The following is a 24,092-nucleotide window of genomic DNA, read 5'->3' as shown; positions in this document are numbered from 1 at the left end:
GCCTGCGGGAGAGAAATCAGAGTTTTTTGCTTGTGGCTGTTTACACTCATGGTGAAGTAGTGCAGAGGATTAAGGTGCCTGCTGCAAAGAACATGTCATTTTGTGTTCATACGTTTTCAGGCGATAATAAAAATGTAAAGGAACCTTGACGATTAATGCAACTGCTGGAGAGAGATGGGAGTTTAATTTAGTGGCTGCTTCCATTGATGCTTAAGTAGCACAGAGGCTTAAGATGCCTGCTGCACAGAACATGTCCTTGTGTGTTCAGAGGTTTTCAGGCGACAATAAAAATATAAAGGTAACTTTGGGGAAAAAAGTTCCTGCTGGAGAGAGGCACATTAGGGTTGTATCTAGTGGGTGTACCGACTCATGTTAAAGTGACGCATGCAGAGAACATGTCCCTATGTGTCCAGAGGTTTTCAGACAACAATAAAAATGTAAAGGTAACCTTGGCAGTTATTGTTTCTGCGAGATAGAGATCGGAAGTTTTATCTTGTGGCTGTTTTCACTCATGCTGAAGTAGCGTAGAGGATTAAGATGCCTGCTGCAAAAAACATGTCCTTGTGTGTCTAAGTTTTTAGGCAACAATAAAAATGTAAAGCTTACTTTGGCGATTAATGTTCCTGCAGAAAAGAGAAGGACGTTTTATCCAGTGGCTGTTTCCATTCAAGCTAAAGTTTCTCAGAGGATTAAGATGCCTGCTGCAAAGAATATTTCCTTGTGTGTTCAGCGGTTTTCAGGTGACAATAAAAATGTTAAGGGAACTTTGGCAAATAATGTAACTGCTGGAGAGAGATGGGAGTTTAATTTAGTGGCTGTGTCCAGTGGTGCTAAAGTAGTGCAGAGGATTAAGATACCTGCTGCAAAGAACATTTCCTTTTGTGTTCAGAGGTCTTCATGTGACAATAAAAATATAAAGTTAACCTTGGCAAATAATGTGTTTGCGGGAGAGAGATAGGAGTTTTTTCTATTGGCTGTTTCCACTTATGCTAAAGTAATGCAGAGGATTAAGATGCCTGCTGCATGGAACATGTCCTTGAGTGTTCATATGTTTTCAGGCGACAATGAAAATGTTAAGGGAACTTTGGCGATTAATGTAACTGCTGGAGAGAGATGGGAGTTTAATTTAGTGGTTGTTTAGAGTGATGCTAAAGTCGCGCAGAGGATTAAGATGCCTGCTGCAAAGAACATGCTCTTGTGTGTTCGGAGGTTTGCATGCAACAATAAAAATGTAAAGGTAACTTTGGAGATTAAGGTTCCTGCGGGACGGAAATGGAAGCTTTATCTAGTGGCTGTTACCACTGATGCTAAAGTACCACAGAGGATCAAGATACCTGCTGCAAAGTACATGTCCTTGTGTGTTCAGAGGTTTTCAGGCAACAATAAAGATGTAAAGTTAACCTTGGCAAATAATGTGTCTGTGGGAGAGAGATCAGAGTGTGTTCTAGTGGCTGTTTCCACTCATTCTAAATTAGTAGTGCAGAGGATTAAGATGTACGTCTGTTGCAAAGAACATGTCCTTGTGTGTTCAGAGGTTTATAGGCGAGAATACAAATGTAAAGCTAACTTTAGCGATTTTTGTTGTAAAGATGCATATGCCACCCACATGCATCTTACCAACACATACCTTACAACAACACACCACACCATGCCACTGCCCCACGTCACAGCACTAGACACCAGGTTTGCAGTGCGGAGCACAGCAGCCACACTGCTCAACAACATACCTTAGAAACATTGTTCTGGCTAAAGACTTACAGGGACCCAAAGACAAGACCTTTTGGATATGCCAGTGCTTGTTTAATTCTGCTGAGACTTTATCATGTTACATGCGTTATTGGTGCATGATTCACATGGGAAACATTGTCTGCCCTTGTTTTTAAAATGTACAAGGAAAAGAGATACATAGTTTCAGATGAGGCTTCTGGATGTCATGGAAACAGGTGAGGGTCATTGTGAAGAAGGTTCTTGGAATGCTGGAGTTTAAACCGTGGGTGACAGTTGAGGGGGGCTCAAACCAGCCTCAGCTCCGCTCCTCCCCTCTAGGGGGGTGAGAGGGAAGGATGAGGGTCTGAAGCTCCCTGCAGCTCTCACACCAGCCTCAGGTCCGCTCCTAGCCAGAGCTGGAAGTACGGGAAGAGCCTCTGCGTGAAGGGGGCCTGCGGGTAGGAGAAGAGAAGCTCCATGGAGTCAGCATTGTACAGGGACACCCGCCCCCCCTCGTAGTCCACATACACCCCCAGCTTAAGGGGGTTCTCACGAGGGGACAGACTGGTCCCCAGGGAGGTGTGAGCATAGTACCGACCATACGCCTCCCGCACAGCCCAGACTCCCCCCTCAGGTGACTGTGGGATCTTTGCCTTCCTGTTCACAGACTCTGCTGCGATCCCCACCTCCCACGCTCCCTCCCTCAGCAGCTGCACCTCCCAGTAATGTCTGCCGGAGGTGAACCCCTCGCTCCCCAGCACACAGCGCCAGTGGTGGGTGAATCTCTTGGGGGTGTCCGGCAGGAGCCGTGCTGTGTCAGTCTGTCTCACTCGTCTCCACCCCTCAGACAGGCGGAGCTCAGGATGAGCCGTGTCAGGATCCAGTGTCACCATCACTGCAGAGAAGAGATTCACAATTGAAGATTTAATGACACAAAGAAAGGCTGTAATTACTGCTTCTGTTTTACATGTGATTAATTAACACCTCATCTGGAAGGAGCACGCGGCACTAGAGAGCGGGCACTAGACTGCTCACTACACTAAAGCAAGCAGCACTAGATTGCTCACTACACTAAAGCGCACAGCACTAGACTGCTCACTACACTAAAGTGTGAGGCACTAGACTGCAGCTGCGGTGCGTCCATTGGGGCGTAGGGGCGTAGCCCCACTAAGCCCTGGAAGCACCGTGGCACTGCAGCTGAGCTAAGCTTAAAGCTAATAAACATGATAATTCTTCTCAAAATAATAAGCCCCACAGCGCAGCACGGGAGTGAGTGTGACACGGATCATGTCGATAATGGTGCGGTCCGACTCGAGTGCGCAGGCAGTGGGGGGGGGGGGGCGGGTCTGCTGGTCTGCTACAGGTGCTTGAGTGACAGTCTGCAGCAGACCAGCACTGTGCGCATGAGAACTACCGGGCTGAAACTTGCCCGGGCATGCGCCGATGCCAGCAAAACACTTTAATTGCAAAAACACACAGTGCCCACACCACAATTACTCAATCAATGTTTTAAAAGGGTAAGAAACCAATTTATTGTAACCTCCCTAGGACAGCATTATTCTGTGTCCATTATTTTATACTTTTTATATTTTCCCCAAAAAAATCTTAACAGAACAAAGGACAGTAAATTCAAATATTTACAAGACTAGATACACTTTGTACATACATCAAAGACAAACATTATTTACACAATAAAAAACATTTCTGCATCAAGCATTACCAAAATAATTATGATTACATCACAAACAACAAATATCACAATCAAAACATGAGAAAAACTAAGTTTGGGGGGTAAATATAAGCAACTTAATGACTTATAAGCACTTGAATACTGGACCAGCCGGTCCTAGTATCTTAAAGATGGCAATTTATTCCACCCAAACAGAACTGCAGACGCGTTTCAAGACTAGGCGCAAGGTCACTGGTCTTTCATCAGGGCTGTAGATTCTTTGTATCTGAAAGATGCAAAGACAATGTTTTGCAAAGAAAATTTACAAAGCAGCCATAAAGAACCGTAAAGACATTATTAAACGTGAAACATGGGATAATCTCCTTTCAGCTGCAGTACTGAAGGACAGTAGGAGATTTTGGGAGATCATCAAACAGCCCCTATTTTCGGATGATAGCAATGCACCCATGGATTGCGTGATTACCGACGAAACATGGCTGTCTTTTTTCGAAAATGTATATGGGGGCGATGATGAAGGAACTAAAAAAGGCCAACTGCCCAACATAGATGTACATCCTATCATCTTTAATCCTCAAGAAGTGGAAAAAGCTCTCCTGGCAACCACTAAACATAAGGCACCTGGTCCAGACGGAGTACCCGCTGACTTTTTTATGTTTTCACCTAAACTGTGGGCTGAGGTTATGTCAAATGTGTTTAATGCAGTTAACGGCAATTCAGCCCCCGCCTCGTGGGCCATATCTACCATCGTTCCCATTTTTAAAAATAAAGGACGGCGGGACGATCCTGCGTTTTATAGGCCCATATCCCTCTTGGACTCAACCATAAAAATCTTGGGCAGAGTCCTCTTATCCAGATTGAGGGAGAACGTTGAGGGTTGTGGCGGGTTGTCTGAACTGCAATATGGCTTTAGAGAGAGAAAAGGGACCATTGAACAATGTATTAATCTGCACTTACTCATCTCTAAGTACACGGTGGCCAAGGAGGGTTCCGTGTTTCTTGCATTTATGGACCTTTCATTGGCGTTCGACCTTGTCAATAGGTCAAAACTGTGGGTGATCCTGTTGGAGTTGGGCATCGATGAGGCTTTGGTTACGTTCATGGCCACTTTGCATCAGGAGCTCTTTGCAGCCGTACGAGTGTCAAACAATGGCAGATGTACTCCACTGTTTAAATCTCTAAAGGGGGTACGGCAAGGTTGCATTTTAGCCCCCTCGCTTTTTACCATCTACATTAATGGCCTGGGGGCACACCTGCGTGGCCAGGACGCGGACGTCCCGCGCGCAGGAGATGTACAAATTCCGGCACTCCTGTACGCGGATGACGCCGTGTTGATCGCCCGCACTGGTGTTGGACTTCAGCTCCTCTTGGATGCCTTCGGCTCTTTTATGGATAATTTGGACCTGAAGGTTAATGTTTCCAAATCACATACGATGGTAATGGGGCGTGAGTGTACCAAAAAAAGACATAAATCATTCTTTTGCAGAGGGGTCCCTGTTTCAAAGGTAACCACATTCCCCTATTTGGGTGTATTGTTTGATCAAAAGGGAACATGGGGGCCACAGATAAGAGCAAAAAGGTTGGCGGTAACTAGATCTTCCTCAGCGATCTTGGGCTTTGCGGGTAAGTTGGGAGCTAGGCCCATGGAAGCCCTTCTAAAAATCTATAAGTGTAAGCCTGTGGCCATTGCACTATATGGATCTCCTTTGTGGGGCTTTGTAAATCTTGACCCTATCCAGAGAGCAGAAAATAGATTCATTAGATCTCTTCACTCTGTACCCCAGTCAACCCCAACTTATTCGATCCATCAAGAGGTGGGCTTACCCTACTTGTCAGATTTATTGAGCTTAGCGCCCCTGATCCTATGGCTGAAAATGTGGTTGAATGAAGACCTCCCACTGAACCATAAAATACTGAAAGATGTTCTATCTTTAGACAAATATAGCAGTATCCCATGGCTGGCCTATTTAATCAAATCATTCACAGATTTGGGTCGCCCAGAACTTTTTTCATGCCCAGAAAAAATCAGGGCTTTGGACATAGGTTATATAAAAAAGGCATTCAGGGAAAGGAAGGAAGCGCGACGCGAGGATGTTGAACTACTGAAGCCAACAGTTAGGTCACACAACCTTTTGGTTAGTGTCCCCTCTCTCGCACCTTATCTTAGTTTCGTTACATTCCCTTATCACAGGTTCTTACTAACCAAGTTTAGGTTTAACCTGTTACATTACTACTTAGGTTCTTTTAAGTGCTGGCAGAAGCCAGACCTAGCCCCACCTTGCAGTTGTGATGATTTTTCGGTGCAGGATACAATGCACTTTGTCATGTTTTGTAGCTTGTATCATGAGCAGAGGAAAAAATATTTGCTCCCCATCCTGAAAGAAGCGGGTTTTACACAGGTACGCCCGGCGCTGCTTTATTTACAGCTTCTGACAAATCCCCGCACAACCTTCTGCATTGCTAATTTTTTAGTGGCTGCTGCTAGGGTGAAAGCTGCTGGCCAAATTTCGCCTTAGCAATTTTATAGGGTTACCATGTTTCTCTTGACATGAACTGAAAATGTATTTTCTTAATTTTGTATATAGTATTTTAAATGCGCATGTAGTTTGATGCTTTTTAGGAAAACGTGGGCTTATGTATGTATCCTATGTCATGTTTTATTGTTTTTGTTTCTTTGTATGACTTGGAATAAGTCGAATAAAGATATCCTGACTGACTGATTAAAGTGCTTATAAGTCATTAAATTGCTTATATTCCCCCCCAAACTTCGTTTTTCGCATGTTTTGATTGTGATATTTGTTGTTTGTGATGTAATCATAATTTTTTTGGTAATGCTTGATGCAGAAATGTTTTTTATTGTGTAAATAATGTTTGTCTTTGATGTATGTACAAAGTGCATCTAGTCTTGTAAATATTTGAATTTACGGTCCTTTGTTCTGTTACGATTTTTTTTGTGGAAAATATAAAAAGCATAAAATAATGGACACAGAATAATGCTGTCTTAGGGAGGTTACAATAAATTGGTTTCTTACCCTTTTAAAACATTGATTGAGTAATTGTGGTGTGGGCACTGTGTGTTTTTGCAATTCAATAATGGGTCTAGCCCCCACTACTCGCATACGGACCTATCCCCTTTTGTTCTCATTAGCAAAACACTTTAGGCATAGAGAAGGGGCCGGGGGTGCGGCTTCAGCCGGGCCGGGTTTATAAAGGCTGCCCAGGGCGAGTACACAGTGTGCCCCCCAAGCCAATCCTGGTGCTGCATGTAGCACCAGGATTGGCTGGTCCACCGCGCAACATCCATTATTGGATGCCGCACGTTTGTGGGCGGGGACAGAGTGGCGCGACCCCGGGCAGGAGGAGAAGCAGACCCCGGCAAGAGCCCCGAAGCAGCGGGTTAGGAGAGAGGGTACTGTCTGGAACCGAGGAACCAGGATGTGAAGAGCAACCGGAGCCATGGAAGGGTAGGAGAACAACCACCCGCCACCCTGCACGCCTGTGCACTGCTCTCGCCTAAATGCACCCCCCACCCAGTTCTCCCTCGAAAGATTCCCCCCCCCCACCTCCTCCCAGAGTTTAGAAAAAAATGCCATCAGGGGAGTCATCCTGCGTGGTTAAATATGGACCATATGTATCCCACGTGTCTTCTGTGGCTCCATTGAAAGGTGAGATGCATCTATAAAACATAACCTCTAACTTGCATGACTATGACTCGATAAACGGAAATAGTAATTATCTAAAAAATAACCTGACCATCTCCGGGGCTCTGATTGGCGAACAGTAAAGTTTGCTATCCTCCGCTTTTAGGGCTTTCTCAGGCTTTGCACCCAAGTCCCGACATGCTCTAGTTGCCCCCCTGAGACGGACGTCACCAGTACCTTAAGTGTTCGCTGAAATGCTACCTCCTTGAAAAATACCAACATTACCATTCCAGTACATCTTCCGGTTGATTTTGTTATTTAAATGGTAGAAGAGAAAGTCTGTTGCTGGATTTTGGTTTATGAAATATTGCTTAATCTGTCAGCTGGCTGGTCGTGTTTCTTCGATTAAAGTGTAAAATCTACAGCTTTGTTGAAGCAGTTACATTGCGTGGTGCAAGGGTAATTAAAATTCAGTATCTGCTCTTGAGTTTAGGTAATGTTTAAACCTCCCCTGAATACCTCGTAGCTGAGTGAGGATCCTGTTTGCTGTTTGCTTTTTGTGGGCTCGGGCCGCTTCGCCACACCTGGCGGAACCCGCTTCGCGGGTCCCGCACCGCTGCCAGAAATACCCCTGGACTCTTGGACCAAAGGAGAGGGGCCATTGAGGAGGCTGTTGTAGGAGAGAGCTGTGGAGCAGGGCTGCAAGAGGCGGGCTTAGGACTCCATTTCCCAGGAGTCCCTGCTAGCCCTGATTGTTGCCACCTGGGCCGCTATCCCTGCTCGTGATGCCACACCCACCAACCAATCACCTAATATAAACAACCCCCTATTATCGCTGTGCGAGAGCACGCCGGGAGAAGCCCGGGACAAGGGCGGGACCGTCTGTGGCCGTCAGTGGCACGAAGTGGCCAGGCTAGGCCATCCCCCTGACATTTCCTCTATGGAGTAGCTAAGGTACTGTACTGTGTGAGGAAAATATTTTGGATCACTGCCATATATCGTTAATGAACATTTCCTGATTGGTCCTACCAGCCCTCTGTATCCTCCATTCTTTTACCGGTTACCAGACGGGGGTCAGTAGGAAGAGGGTTTTTGACCCGTTACTGAATCGCCCAGGAACACGGACTAGAAGGAGGGGTTATTGTTACAGAAAAGGATTAGATCTTCCTTATATGAATTTAAATAGGACCCTGTTGAAAAATTCTGTTATACAGGTGACCCATTTGAGGTCAATACGAACTTAGTACTGGTTGTTTTGAGAGGTTATCTCATATTGTTTTGGATCCCAGTCCCCATTTGTAATTGGTCTTTTGAACTGATTGGAGTAAGAATTTGCTTATCGTTGTATGGTTGTGTTTCTCCCCTGTTTTGTTAGTACTGTGTCTTGCCCTCATTTATTTATTTGAGTGCCGTTTTTGACCCGTGATAGCATCCTTATTTTGCTGTAAGCATGCCTAGAAAATTGGCACCTGTAGCCTCAGAGTCACTCAACACCATAGATTCTTTTTTAGTTCAAGTGGTCAAAAAAATAAATAATGAAAGAAGGGAATCCCTAGGTCTGAGCCAATCACCATTTTGCTCCCAGCGAGCCCTAATGCACAAATGTCTGGCACACCATCACTAGATCTCACAACCCACATACCCGACCTTAATTCTCAAGACATCAATGATGAAAACTCCGATCTGCTAGTTGATTTGTCAACAAATGCAGCATCTGACCCCGATCAACAGCAAAATATCGTAGTTGAAGTTCCCTCACCCTCGTTGCCCGTAACACGGCCTGTGAGAACTTGTAGAAAATCACAATCTAAACGCGGGGGGAAACAGTCAGGAAGAAAAAAGCTCACCACACCACCTAGACGCAAAGGGAAAAATGTGGAGTGCGATGATGATGATGAGTTAAGACAAATCATTGACGACGACCTATTCAATAGGATCTCAGATATGATAGATATGAAAATCAGGACTATCATCAAGCCACTGATTGGGAAGATAGACAAATTAACAGCAGAGGTGAAAAAGATGGGTAGGTCGCAAAGTGAGTTGGTTGATGATTTGGAGAATCTAGTTACTCATGTTATTAAACCAGTAGCCATAGCTGAGGAGGACACTGGTGCGGACACAGGCCCTACGGAAGGCCAACCACAGTCTATCCCATTAGGGCAGTTACCACCACCTGCGCCCAGCCAGGAAGTAGTAAGAGAGTCCCCCACTTTACCATCTGTTCTGCCAGCACCACTGCATTTAGGGGATGATTCATCACAATTTATTATGGAACCTTCACCAGTAGTTCTTGTATTGGCCAATGTCCCTACTCTATCACATGAGCAAATAGAATCTACTCAAGGACTAAAAGATAAAGCCCTACACTGGCTCACTAATAATATGCATATGGCATACCAGGGGATTGACCAGCTAGCAGGGGAAATTGTTATGACAAGGAGGGTAGCATGGATTGGGAATAAGCCAAAGAAGTTTAAAGGGGACTGCGTAGTATTAAATTTTGCTAACGCAGAAGTACTCCCTAACATTCTTGCTAACATCTTCCCACCCCAACGAAGAAGTGGTTCCATAATCCCCCTTACTCTGAAATTCTTTTATAGTGAGAATCAGATTGCGACCTCTTCTAACATCCCTAGACCTAGAAGGAATCCAAGAGTCAATAACTGAAGAGGGGAAACTAGACCCAGATATAACAACGACCGTTTCCATCCTATGATTAGTCTTGGGACAGGGCAATGCAACTTTCCGATTGGGCCAATTGCCAGAACACCCGGGTTAAATTGGCCCATTATAAATAGGTGGGGACCAAGTACCCCGGGATATGACAATAGAGGTCAGGGAAATGGGTTTATAGCCCGGACGGGAAATGAACAGTTTTTGATGCGCCCAAATACCCCACGACCCATGTGGAACACAACAGTAAATGGATGGGGTCAGGCGGCCACCCCTTTTGACTGGGGATTTGGAGCAGGGAATAGGTATGGAGTCTTATCCAATTTAAATGACGTCGACTGACATATGGAGGACATTAATCCGGAAAAAGATGCTATAGATCAGCAACTAGACCAGAGCAGTCAACGTATTAATGGCCTAGATTCCAGTGAGCTCATCTCCCAGATAGGGCAAGAAGACCAAGCCACATCAAAACATGAACATCTCCCCGTTTTAAATCTGTCTGAGCACTGTGCGATTCAGAGTCTTGCCAGTGATAACCTACAGAGTCTCCCGAAAGCGGGACCCAATGAAGGAACCCAATCATCACGAGAAGCTGAAGGGGCAATGGTGCGGTACTTAAAACCTAAGACACCTATAGATTCTTGCAAGATGATAAGCTGGAACATAGCAGGGCTAAATACCAAACGACAGGATAAGGCATGGTCAAGCTTTGTTTTAGGCCACCATATTATCGCCCTCCAGGAAACCTGGGACACTTCCGCCAATCTTTGGTGGGATGGGTTTATCAGTTTCACTAAAGCAGCCAGTCGTATGGGGAGGGCCAAGGGAGGCCTTTTAATCCTGTTTTCCTTAGACCTGAAGGGAAGTTGTAGGCAGATTAGCACTGACTCCCCTAATATTTTGATGGTAGAAAGAGTGACTAATAACACCAGCAGGACCATATATATAAACTTTTACAACTCAGGGAATAGTGACTATAGAGGTTGTAACATTACTAATCTAGATAGTATTTTAAAATTGGCCAGCCAGAATACCAAGTATGACTTAGAGTATATTTTATTAGGCGATTTTAACATCCACCCATGTAACTTAGTTTGTAGGAGAAGTAGCGATGATGGGGACGAAGGACTAGAGGGACCCCATTTCGAACATACCACAGAGGGTGAGGAGTTGGAAGATTTTCTTGCCAACTTCGATTTGCATGAATCGGATGGTGGCCCCAGATTGTCAACTTTCACTGGCGTCCCTCAAGGTACAATAATAGATTATATCTTTGTATCCCTAGGTATTTTAAACCGGGTTATTGCTTACCGTACGGTACAAACACACTTTAGCGACCATAACCCGGTAGTACTTGAAGTGGCTTGGGGAGTTCATATGGGGTTATCTCCAACGATAGAAAGGCCTGCCCACCCGCTGAGGACTTCTGACCAAGGCAGGCGTGTGAAATGGGCAAAAGTGGTACCGGGAAAATTCTATGCAGAAAATTTCCTAAAGATTAAGGACCAGGTCGAGATTTGTAAAAATCCCCGTGCCCAGGGTCACGAAATTGTAGAGGCATTTGAGGCAATATGTGGGCAGGTGTCACAGGATCTTCTAGCAAAGCCAAAAAAAGGAACTCCAGGAAACAAGCGCTGGTTTGACTCAGCATGTTCTAAAGCCCATAGACTATTGCTGGCAGCCCTAAAAAAGACCCCCAGGGTAAAAGATGAGATCACCAGACTTAGGAAAACTTATAAGTTAGCCGTTAAAAAACGAAAGGATATCATTAAACATGAAGCGTGGGATAGTCTCCTTTCGGAGGCAGTCCTGAAGGATAGTAGAAAATTTGGGGAGATTATCAAACAGCCCTTCTTCTCAGATGACAACAATGAATCCATGGACTGCGTTATCCCTGATAAAAAATGGCTGTCTCATTTTAAAAACGTATACGGAGATACTGACGAGGCAACTAAAGGTGTTTCGTTGGTAACCTTAGCCGCCCGCCCCATCCTTTTTAACCATCAAGAAGTGGAAAAAGCCATTTTGGCTACTACAAAGCATAAGGCACCCGGTCCCGATGGAGTTCCTGCCGACTTTTTTATGTATTCACCAAAATTGTGGACTGAAGTTTTGGCAAACGTGTTCAATGCAGTCAATGGTAACTCAGCACCTGCCTCATGGGACACCTCCACCATCGTCCCTATTTTTAAAAAAGGCCAGCGGGATGATCCCGGCTGTTATAGGCCTATATCCCTCCTGGATTCATCTGTAAAAATTTTAGGTAGAGTTCTTTTATCCAGGTTGAGGGAAAATGTTGAGAGCTGTGGTGGGTTGTCTGAGATCCAATATGGTTTTAGGGAAAGAAAGGGGACCATCGAACAGTGTGCAAACTTACATTTGCTCATCTCCAAATACACCGTGGCCAAGGAGGGGTCCGTGTATCTTGCATTCATGGATCTCTCCTCGGCTTTCGACCTGGTCAATAGGACTAAGTTGTGGGCCATCCTGTTGGAGATGGGTATTGACGAGGCATTGGTCGCCTTTATAGCCACCCTGCACCAAGAACTATTTTCAGCTGTACGCGTAACGAACGAGGGTAGGTGTACCCCCCTCTTTAAATCATTAAGGGGGGTGCGGCAAGGCTGCATTTTAGCCCCCTTGCTGTTCACCATTTATATCAATGGCCTGGGCGCACACCTAGGTGGGCAGGAAGCCGACGTCCCGCATGTAGGAGCAGCTAAGATCCTGGCGCTCCTATATGCGGATCACGCCGTACTAATCGCTCGCACGGGCATTGGCCTCCAGCACCTTCTGAATGCCTTTGGTTCGTTTATGGAGCGATTGGATCTTAAGGTAAACGTAACCAAGTCACATACAATGGTGGTGGGCCATGAGTGTTGTAAGAAGAGAAGTAAAACATTCACATGTAGGGGGGACACGGTTTCCATAGTATCTACATTTCCCTATTTAGGCGTACTGTTCGATCAGAAAGGGACCTGGGGCCCGCAGGCAAGAGCCAAGAGGCTGGCTGTCATTAGATCATCATCAGCACTCTTTGGCTTCGCTGGTAGGCTAGGGGCTAGGCCTATGGAAGCTCTGTTAAAAATCTATAAGAGTAAACCTGTGGCCATCGCACTATATGGTTCCGCATTGTGGGGTTATGTAAATTTGGAACCAATCCAGAGAGCAGAGAATAGATTCATCAGAACCCTGCTTTCTGTACCCCAGTCGACCCCAACCTATTCCATTCATAAAGAAGTGGGCCTACATTTTTTGTCTGACATGCTGAGCATGGCCCCCTGATTTTTTGGCTAAAAATGTGGATGAACGAAGAACTCCCATTAAATCACAAGATCATGTCTGACGTTCTGTCCCTGGATAAATCCAAAAAGATTCCTTGGCTGGCCTATTTGGCTAAGGCATTTTCAGACCTGGGACGCCCGGAGCTTTTTACCTCCCCCGAGAACATTAGGACATTGACATTGATTTCGTGAAAAAGTCCTTTATGGGAAGGAAGGAAGCATGCCGCGAAGAATGTGAACTGGCAAAACCGTCAGTGAGGGAACATTGCCTACTTGTTAACTCATTTTCACTTGCACCTTATCTTGGCTTTGTCACAATTCCCTTCCATAGGTTCCTTTTAACTAAATTCAGATTTAATTTGTTACATTTTTACTTAGGCTCTTTTAAAAATTGGCAGAAGCCGGAACTAGCCTTGCCCTGTAGCTGCGACCAGTTCTCTGTACAAGATACAATGCATTTTGTCATGTTTTGTGGGTTGTATTCAGAGCCAAGAAAAAAATATTTGTTGCCTATTCTTAAAGAGGCTGGCTTCAATCAAGTGAGACCGGCTCTGCTCTTTTTACAATTACTGCCCAATCCCCACATTACCTTTTGCATAGCTAATTTTCTGGTAGCCGCTTCAAGGGTGAAAGCTGCCTGCCTAGATTCGCCTTAGAGCAAATGTTTTATCACTTATACTCATGTTTGAATGTAATACTTTTTAATTGTCTGTAACACTTTTTAAAATTTATCGTCTACATTTATCGTTGTTTATGAAAAAGGGAAAAAAACCTTGTATGAAATGTTTTTATCTTTTCCTCCTCTTTGTATGGCTTTTAATTAAGCCGAATAAAGATATTCTGACACTCCCCTCTTTCCCCAGTGAGACTTCCAAATGCTTTTATTTACTATATCAAACATGTTAAACCCCACGGCTTCCCTCCTATAACCACACCACTGTAATATGTTCTACTGATTATAACTCCTACTGCTATTTACATCAGATGGGTCTGAAATTCTTGTGAGGTACCATAATGTCCTCTGGGTCCTTATTTCAACTAATATAAAACTTCCCTAATAAACTGAGGGAAGGGTTGAGATAATGGGAAGGGGTGAATGGGAAGGAGGAAGCTTGGGTCTGGCAATGGAAACTGAGCCTGTTTAGGAGGAATGATGGATTTGTGCAGGAAGGGGTGTGGTTGAGGAAAAAGGCCTTTGACACTGGAAAGTGTCCCTTTAACAAATGAGTGGTTCGCTAATTGGTAGCACTTTAGTTGTGAGAATGGGAGGCAATCGGTTTGGGTGAAACCTGGGAAGATGTGTGTGGTTTGAGACTGAAAATTAGAGCCGGTGTCCTTGATAAGATATGCAGGGCAGGTGTAGGTGTGAATGGAAATTGTAGCCCCCACTAGCCTGTTCACCACCAGGCCCGGTGTGTGACCCCCCCACAGCCTCCCGGTGCCAGTCGTCCCTGGAGGAGCTGCGAGAGGAGCAGCAGGAGCCGCTGGCAGAAGTTGTGGAAAGTTTCCAAGATGCCGAAGACGGTGAGTGCCCTCTGGTGCGTGGGAAGGTCAGGGAGCCTTTCAAACATACCAAAGTGACAACGACTGACAATGGATGTTGTTTTATGAGGCACGCGGGTTAGAATAGCTCTGACTGCAAAGGCCAAGGTTGTAATTTTGCGCATCTCAAAACAAAATATGTGAATTGGGCCCTAGAATGTATTTAATTTGTTTTTTTTGTTTTAATTTCATGCATCGATGGGTGCTGAAATGTGAATCATAGTCGAGGTATTCTTTGCAATGCCTTTATTGTCTAGAATTTTGAGGAATGCTCATGAGGCTCTACTGCAACAAAATAAAATGGACCCCCCAAGAATGCTTTGCATTTTCATGGTAATGTTTATTCACTTACAGCACATTCAGGTGTCAAGTATTGCGTCGCTAAATTGACAGGTCTTGCACTGAGAGAAAACAGATTCACTCATATATTGCTGTGTAACTATGTGGAATCAACATAGACATAGACACAACTATTCACAGAAAAAAAGGCTTTGCAATTTGCACCCTTCTTGTGAAAGCTTGTGTACAGGAATGAGGAGCAGAGTCTGATATTTCTCTCACACACAAAAATATTCTTCCGAAAAAGTTGTGTGTGCACTGGGAGGCTGCCATAGTTTTTACATCTTGTTGTGTAGAAGGCTTGTGGCTCTTGTTCTAGGTTGTGATTTCACAACAGGCTCTTTGTGGTTGCCATAGACAAACCTATTCCATTGTTCCTTTAGATCTTTGTCCACAAAGACAGATGGGCACAGAAAGCTAAATAGGGAGTGGAGTCATACATATCAATGCTCGAAAATTAGTGTTTTTGATGCTTGGTCAAGGGAAAATAAAAAATACCACCTGTGTTTTCAGGAAGTATGTCTTAGAAACCTAAGGTAGCATCCCACGCCCTTTGAATTGACCCATCATTGTCTGGGGAACAAGAGTTGCTCCTAAGGCGATATTCCTTCAACAGATTGGAAGTGTCTTGGAATGCTTGACACTTTATGAGCTGTATAAAATCTCCATGGAGTGTTGGAAGTTATGTTTAATATTGTACTCTAATTTCCACGTGTATGTGCTTTATACCATAAGTAGCAGTATTCTTGGTTCTTTGATGTTCACATTATTATTGCTCTGTATTTGACTTGAGGGTGTATTTTAATTCTTTACTTCTGCTACTAAGGATTTTCATGAAAGTCTTATAGTCTGAATTCAGCACCTGAGCGTAATAGGACCGGAATGTATGAAGCTCTGTGGTTATACTGAATAAGCAGCTACCTATCTTAGGACATCTATTAATGTAATAACTGCACTTTCACAATTGCTTTATTATCTTCCTGCTTTCTCAAATTTGCTTGAAAATGCACGATTTTTCTTTTTTTTTTTCCAAACTTTTCTTGGGGGATAACCCCCCCAAATGCCCCTTTTGGGGTTCGGGCTCGCTCGCTGCGCTCGCTCGCTAAGGTGCTGTATGTAAATCACTTTGCACCTACCACTTTCAAATGTCACCCACCGCCCCTGCTAGACTGCTCACTACACTAAAGCGCACAGCACTAGACTGCTCACTACATTAAAGCATGCAGTCTAGTGCTGTGCGCTTTAGTGTAGTGAACAGTCTAGTGCGACACTAAAGTGCCCGCAGCACTAGACTGCTCACTACACTAAAGCATGCGGCACTAGACTGCTCACTACAGTAAAGCGTGCAGCACTAGACTGCTCACTACACTAATGAGCACAGCACTAGACTGCTCACTACACTAAAGCACACAGCACTAAACTGCTCACTACACTAAAGCGCACAGCATCAAACTGCTCACTACACTAACTCGCACAGCACCAAACTGCTCACTACACTAAAGCGCACAGCACTAGACTGCTCACTACACTAAAGCACACAGCACTACACTGCTCACTACACTAAAGCATGCAGCACTAGACTGCTCACTACACTAAAGCGAGCGGCACTAGACTGCTCACTACACTAAAGTGCCAGCAGCACTAGACTGCTCACCACACTAAAGTGCACAGCACTAGACTGCTCACTACACTAAAGCGCACAGCACTAGACTGCTCACTACACTAAGGCACACAGCATTAGACTGCGCACTACACTAAAGTGCACAGCACCAAACTGGTCACTGCACTAACAAGCGCAGCACTAGACTGCTCACTACACTAAAGCACGCAGCACTAGACTGCTCACTACACTAAAACACGCAGCACTAGACTGCTCACTACACTAAAGCGCACAGCATTAGACTGCTCACTACACTAAAGCATGCAGCACTAGACTGCTCACTACATTAAAGCGCGCAGCACTAGACTGCGCACTACATTAAAGCGCGCAGCACTAGACTGCTCAATACACTAAAGCGCACAGAAACACTACAGGGATTGAGCCAGAATATCTCACTGAACTCCACCGCCCTGTGGAAACATTAAAGCACTAGACTGCTCACTACACTAAAGCACACAGCACTACACTGCTCACTACACTAAAGCACGCAGCACTAGACTGCTCACTACTCTAAAGCGAGCGGCACTAGACTGCTCACTACACTAAAGCGCCAGCAGCACTAGACTGCTCACCAAACAAAAGTGCACAGCACTAGACTGCTCACTACACTAAAGCGCACAGCACTAGACTGCTCACTACACTAAAGCGCACAGCACTAGACTGCTCACTACACTAAGGCACACAGCATTAGACTGCGCACTACAGTAAAGCGCACAGAACTAAACTGCTCACTACACTAAAGCGCCCGCAGCACTAGACTGCTCACTACACTAAAGCACGCGGCACTAGACTGCTCACTACACTAAGGCGTACAGCACTAGACTGCTCACTACACTAAAGCACGCAGCATTAGACTGCTCACTACACTAAAGCGCACAGCACCAAACGGGTCACTGCACTAACAAGCGCAGCACTAGACTGCTCACTATACTAAAGCACGCAGCACTAGACTGCTAACTACACTAAAACACGCAGCACTAGACTGCTCACTACACTAAAGCGCACAGCACTAGACTGCTCACTACACTAAAGCATGCAGCACTAGACTGTTTACTACATTAAAGCACGCAGCACTAGACTGCTCAATACACTAAAGCGCACAGAAACACTACAGGGACTGAGCCAGAATATCTCACTGAACTCCACCGCCCTGTAGAAACATTAAAGGGGCTGATCCAGAATATCTCACTGAACTACACCGCCCTGTAGAAACAATACAGGGTCAGAGCCAGAATATCTCACTGAACTCCACCACCCTGTAGAAACACTACAGGGGCTGATCCAGAATATCTCACTGAATTCCACCGTCCTGTCAGAAACACTACAGGGGCTGATCCAGAATATCTCACTGAACTCCACCGCCCTGTCATAAACGGTATACACCTGTTACAACGCAACTTTTACAACGCATACCATTACAACGCATTGCGCTGGGGGGCGCTCTAGGATAGGGAATAAGTATAATTTACTATCCAACACCTTCCCTAGTGTCCACGGGGACTGGAGTTAGAATAGTAAATTATACTTACCACTATCCAGCACCTCAAAGCGCTATGCGTTGTAATGGTATGCGTTGTAATGGTCGCGTTGTAATAGTAGGTAGTTGTAATGGTATGCGTTGTAACATGGTACATCCGTCATAAACACTACAGGGGCTGAGCCAGGATATTTCACTGAACTTGACTGCCCTGTCAAATACTACAGGGGCTGAGCCAGAATATCTTACTAAACTCCACCGCCCTGTAGAAACTCTACAGGGGCTGAGCCAGAATATCTCACTGATCTCCACCGCCCTGTCAGATACACTACAGGAGCTGAGCCAGAATATCTCACTGAACTCCATCGTCCTGTCGGAAACACTACAGGGGCTGAGACAGAATATCTCACGGAACTCCACCGCCCTGTAGAAACACTACAGGGGCTGTGTCAGAATATCTCACTGTACTCCACCGCCCTGTAGAAACACTACAGGGGCTGAGCCAGAATATCTCACTGAACTCCACCGCCCTGTCAAACACTACAGGGGCTGAGCCAAAATATCTCACTGAACACCACCGCCCTGTCAAACACTACAGGGGCTGATCCAGAATATCTCACTGAATTCCACCGCCCTGTAGAAACACTACAGGGTCTGAGCCAGAATATCTCACTGAACTCCACCACCCTGTAGAAACACTACAGGGGCTGAGCCAGAATGTCTCACTGAACTCGACTGCCCTGTCTAACACTACAGGGGCTGAGCCAGAATATCTTACTGAACTCCACCGCCCTGTAGAAACTGTACATATTGTGGGGTTGAGCCACAATATCTCACTTAACTCCACTGCCCTGTCAGATACACTGCAGGGGTTCAGCCAGAATATCTTACTGAACTTCACCGTCCTGTCGGAAACACTACAGGGGCTGAGACAGAATATCTCACAGAACTCCACCGCCCTGTAGAAACACTACAGGGGCTGAGCCAGAATGTCTCACTGAACTCCACCACCCTGTCAGAAACAGAATATCTCACTGAACTCCATCGCCCAGTAGAAACACTAAAGGGGCTGACCAGAATATCTCACTGAGCTCCAACGCCATGTCGGATACCTTACAGGGGCTGAGCCAGGATATCTCACTGAACTTGACTGCCCTGTCAAATACTACAGGGGCTGAGCCAGAATATCTTACTAAACTCCACCGCCCTGTATAAACTCTACAGGGGCTGAGCCAGAATATTTCACTGATCTCCACCGCCCTGTCAGATACACTACAGGGGCTGAGCCAGAATATCTCAGTGAACTCCATCGTCCTGTCGGAAACACTACAGGGGCTGAGACAGAATATCTCGCGGAACTCCACCGCCCTGTAGAAACACTACAGGGGCTGTGCCAGTATATCTCACTGTACTCCACCGCCCTTTAGAAAAACTACAAGGCCTGAGCAAGAATATCTCACTGAACTCCACCACCCTGTAGAAACACTACAGGAGCTGAGCCAGAATATCTCACTGAACAGCACAGCCCTGTAGAAACACTACAGGAGCTGAGCCAGAACATCTCACTGAACTCCACCGCCCTTTAGAAACACTACAGGGCATGAGCCAGAATATCTCACTGAACTCCACCGCCCTGCAGAAACACTACAGGGCCTGAGCCATATTATGTCACTGAACTCCACTGCCCTGTAGAAACACTATAGGGGCAGAGCCAGAATATCTCACTGAACTCCACCACCCTGTAGAAACACTACAGGGCCTAAGCCAGAATAGGTCACTGAACTCCACCACCCTGACAGAAAACCTACAGGGGCTGAGCCAGAATATCTCACTGTACTTCAGTGCCCTATGAGAAACACTACAGCGGCTGAGCCAGAATATCTCACGGAACTCCACCGCCCTGTAGAAACACTACAGGGGCTGTGCCAGAATATCTCACTGTACTCCACCGCCCTTTAGAAAAACTACAAGGCCTGAGCAAGAATATCTCACTGAACTCCACCACCCTGTAGAAACACTACAGGAGCTGAGCCAGAATATCTCACTGAACAGCACAGCCCTGTAGAAACACTACAGGAGCTGAGCCAGAACATCTCACTGAACTCCACCGCCCTTTAGAAACACTACAGGGCATGAGCCAGAATATCTCACTGAACTCCACCGCCTTGTAATAACACTACAGGGGCTGAGCCAGAATATCTCACTGAACTCCACCGCCCTGTAGAAACACTACAGAGGCTGAGACAGAAAATCTCACTGAACTCCACCGCCCAGTAAAAACACTACAGGGGCTGAGCCAGAATATCTCACTGAACTCCACCACCCTGTAGAAACACTTACAGGGGTTGAGCCAGAATATATCACTGAACTTCACCGCCCGATCAGAAACACTACAGGGGCTGAGCCAGAATATCTCACAGAACACCACTGCCCTGTAGAAACACTACAGGGGCTGAGCAAGAATATCTCACTGAACTCCACCGCCCTGTCAGAAATACTACAGGGGCTGAGCCAGACTATCTCACTGAACTCCACCACCATGTCAGAAACACTACAAGGGCTGGGCCAGAATATCTCAATGAACTCCACCGTCCTGTAGAAACACTACAGGGGCTGAGCCAGAATATCTCACTGAACTCCACCGCCCTGCAGAAACACTACAGGGGCTGAGTGAGAATATCTCACCAAACTCCACTTCCCTGCAGAAACACTACAGGGGCTGAGTGAGAATATCTCACTGAACTCCACCACCCTTTAGAAACACTACAGGGCCTGAGCAAGAATATCTCACTGAACTCCACCACCCTGTAGAAACACTTCAGGGCCTGAGCCATAATATGTCACTTAACTCCACTGCCCTGTAGAAACACTACAGGGGCTGAGCCAGAATATTTCATTGAACTCCACCGCCCTGTCAGATACACTACAGGGGTTGAGCCAGAATATCTTACTACACTACACCGCCCTGTAGATACACTACAGGGCCTGAGCCAGAATATCTCACTGAACTCCACCGTCCTGTAAAAACACTACAGGGGCTGGGTCAGAATACCTCACTGATCTCCACTGCCCTGTAGAAACACTACAGGGGCTGAGCCAGAATATCTCACTGAACTCCACCGCCCTGTCAGAAACACTACAGGGGCTGAGCCAAAATATCTTACTGAACTCCACCGCATTGTCAGAAACACTACAGGGGCTGAGCCAGAATCTCTCACTGAACTCCACCGTCCTGTCAGAAACACTACAGGGGCTGATCCAGAATATCTCACTGAATTTCAACGCCCTGTAGAAACACTACAGGGGCTGAGCCAAAATATCTCACTGAACTCCACCGTCCTGTCAGAAACACTACAGGGGCTGATCCAGAAAATCTCACTGAACTCCACCGCCCTGTCAGAAACACTACAGGGGTTGAGCCAGAATATCTCACTGAACTCCACCGTCCTGTCAGAAATACTACAGGGGCTGATCCAGAATATCAAACTGAATTCCACCGCCCTTTAGAGACACTACAGGGTCTGAGCCAGAATATCTCACTGAGCTCCGTCCTGTCAGAAATACTACAGGGGCTGATCCAGAATATCTCACTGAATTTCACCGCCCTGTAGAAACACTACAGGGGCCGAGCCAAAATATCTCACTGAACTCCACCACCCTGTAGAAACACTACAGGAGCTGAGCCAGAACATCTCACTGAACACCACAGCCCTGTAGAAACACTACAGGAGCTGAGCTAGAACATCTCACTGAACTCCACCGTCCTGTAGAAACACTACAGGGGCTGGGCCAGAATATCTCACTGAACTCCACCACCCTGTAGAAACACTACAGGAGCTGAGCCAGAACATCTCACTGAACACCACAGCCCTGTAGAAACACTACAGGAGCTGAGCCAGAATATCTCACTGAACTCCACGGCCCTGCAGAAACACTACAGGGCCTGAGCCCTATTAGGTCACTGAACTCCACCACCCTGTAGAAACACTACAGGGCCTGAGCCAGAATATGTCACTGAACTCCACCGCCCTGTCAGAAAACCTACAGGGGCTGAGCCAGAATATCTCACTGATCTCCACCGTCCTGTCAGAAGCACTACAGGGGCTGAGCCAGAATATCTCACTAAACTCCACCGCCCTGTAGAAATACTACAGGGGCAGAGCCAGAATATCTCACTGAACTCCACCGCCCTGTAGAAACACTACAGGGGCTGAGGCAGAATATCTCACTGAACTCCACCGCCCTGTAGAAACACTACAGGGGCTGAGCCAGGATATCTCACTTAACTCCACCGCCCTGTAGAAACACTACAGGGGCTGAGCCAGAATATCTCACTGAACTCCACCACCCTGTCAGAAACACTATAGGGGCTGAGCCAAAATATCTCACTGAACACCACCGCCCTGTAGAAACACTACAGGCGCTGATCCAGAATATTTCACTGAATTTCACTGCCCTTTATATACACTACAGGGTCTGAGCCAGAATATCTCACTGAACTCCACCACCCTGTAGAAACACCACAGGGGCTGAGCCAGAATACCTCAATGAACTCCACCGCCCTTTAGAAAAACTACAGGGTATGAGCCAGAATATCTCACTGAACTCCACGGCCCTGCAGAAACACTACAGGGCCTGAGCCCTATTAGGTCACTGAACTCCACCACCCTGTAGAAACACTACAGGGCCTGAGCCAGAATATGTCACTGAACTCCACCGCCCTGTCAGAAAACCTACAGGCGCTGATCCAGAATATTTCACTGAATTTCACTGCCCTTTATATACACTACAGGGTCTGAGCCAGAATATCTCACTGAACTCCACCACCCTGTAGAAACACCACAGGGGCTGAGCCAGAATATCTCAATGAACTCGACTGCCCTGTCAAACACTACAGGGGCTGAGCCAAAATATTTCAATGAACTCCACCACCCAGTAGAAACACTTCAGGAGCTGAGCCAGAATATCTCAATGAACTCCACCGCCCTTTAGAAACACTACAGGGCATGAGCCAGAATATCTCACTGAACTCCACCGCCCTGCAGAAACACTACAGGGCCTGAGCCATATTATGTCACTGAACTCCACCACCCTGTAGAAGCACTACAGGGGCTGAGCCAGGATATCTCACTTAACTCCACCACCTTGTAGAAACACTACAGGGGCTGAGCCAGAATATCTCACTGAACTCCACCGCCCTGTCAAACACTACAGGGGCTGATCCAGAATATCTCACTGAATTCCACCGCCCTGTCAGAAACACTACAGGGGCTGAGCCAGAATATCTCACTGACCTCCACCGTCCTGTCAGAAACACTACTGGGGCTGATCCAGAATATCTCACTGAATACCGCCACCCTGTAGGAACACTACAGGGGCTGAGCCCGAATATCTCACTGAACTCCACCGCCCTGTAGAAACACTACAGGGGCTGAGCCAGAATATCTCACTGAACTCCACCGCCCTGTAGAAACTGTACAGGGGGTGAGCCAGGATATCTCACTGAACTTGACTGCCCTGTCAAATACTACAGGGGCTGATCCAGAATATCTCACTGAACTCCACCGCCCTGTAGAAACACTACAGGGGCTGAGCCAGAATATCTCACTGATCTCCACCGCCCAAGTCAGATACACTACAGGGGCTGAGCCAGAATATCTCACTGAACTCCATCATCCTGTCGGAAACACTACAGGGGCTGATCCAGAATATCTCACTGAATTTCAACGCCCTGTAGAAACACTACAGGGGCTGAGCCAAAATATCTCACTGAACTCCACCGTCCTGTCAGAAACACTACAGGGGCTGATCCAGAAAATCTCACTGAACTCCACCGCCCTGTCAGAAACACTACAGGGGTTGAGCCAGAATATCTCACTGAACTCCTCCGTCCTGTCAGAAATACTACAGGGGCTGATCCAGAATATCTCACTGAATTTCACCGCCCTGTAGAAACACTACAGGGGCCGAGCCAAAATATCTCACTGAACTCCACCACCCTGTAGAAACACTACAGGAGCTGAGCCAGAACATCTCAGTGAACACCACAGCCCTGTAGAAACACTACAGGAGCTGA

General features: G+C 46.3%; 1 protein-coding gene across 1 annotated transcript in view; it reads right to left on the bottom strand.

Annotated features, from left to right (window-relative positions):
* Window positions 1–1,782: 1,782 nt before the first annotated feature.
* Window positions 1,783–24,092, bottom strand: part of LOC147665643 (E3 ubiquitin-protein ligase TRIM11-like) — a 296,424-nt gene continuing 274,114 nt past the window's right edge. The window contains exon 6 of the mRNA XM_086949620.1: window positions 1,783–2,602. Within this exon, the coding sequence (XP_086805746.1) occupies window positions 2,091–2,602 (512 nt within the window). The 3' untranslated portion in view covers window positions 1,783–2,090. The remainder of the gene's footprint in view (window positions 2,603–24,092) is intronic.

The sequence above is a fragment of the Lissotriton vulgaris genome, unplaced genomic scaffold (genome assembly GCF_964263255.1).
Source record: "Lissotriton vulgaris unplaced genomic scaffold, aLisVul1.2 SCAFFOLD_1841, whole genome shotgun sequence".
Lineage (NCBI taxonomy): Eukaryota > Metazoa > Chordata > Amphibia > Caudata > Salamandridae > Lissotriton > Lissotriton vulgaris.
The sequence above is the reverse complement of the archived record's forward strand: the minus strand, read 5'-3'. Positions and strand labels throughout refer to the sequence as shown.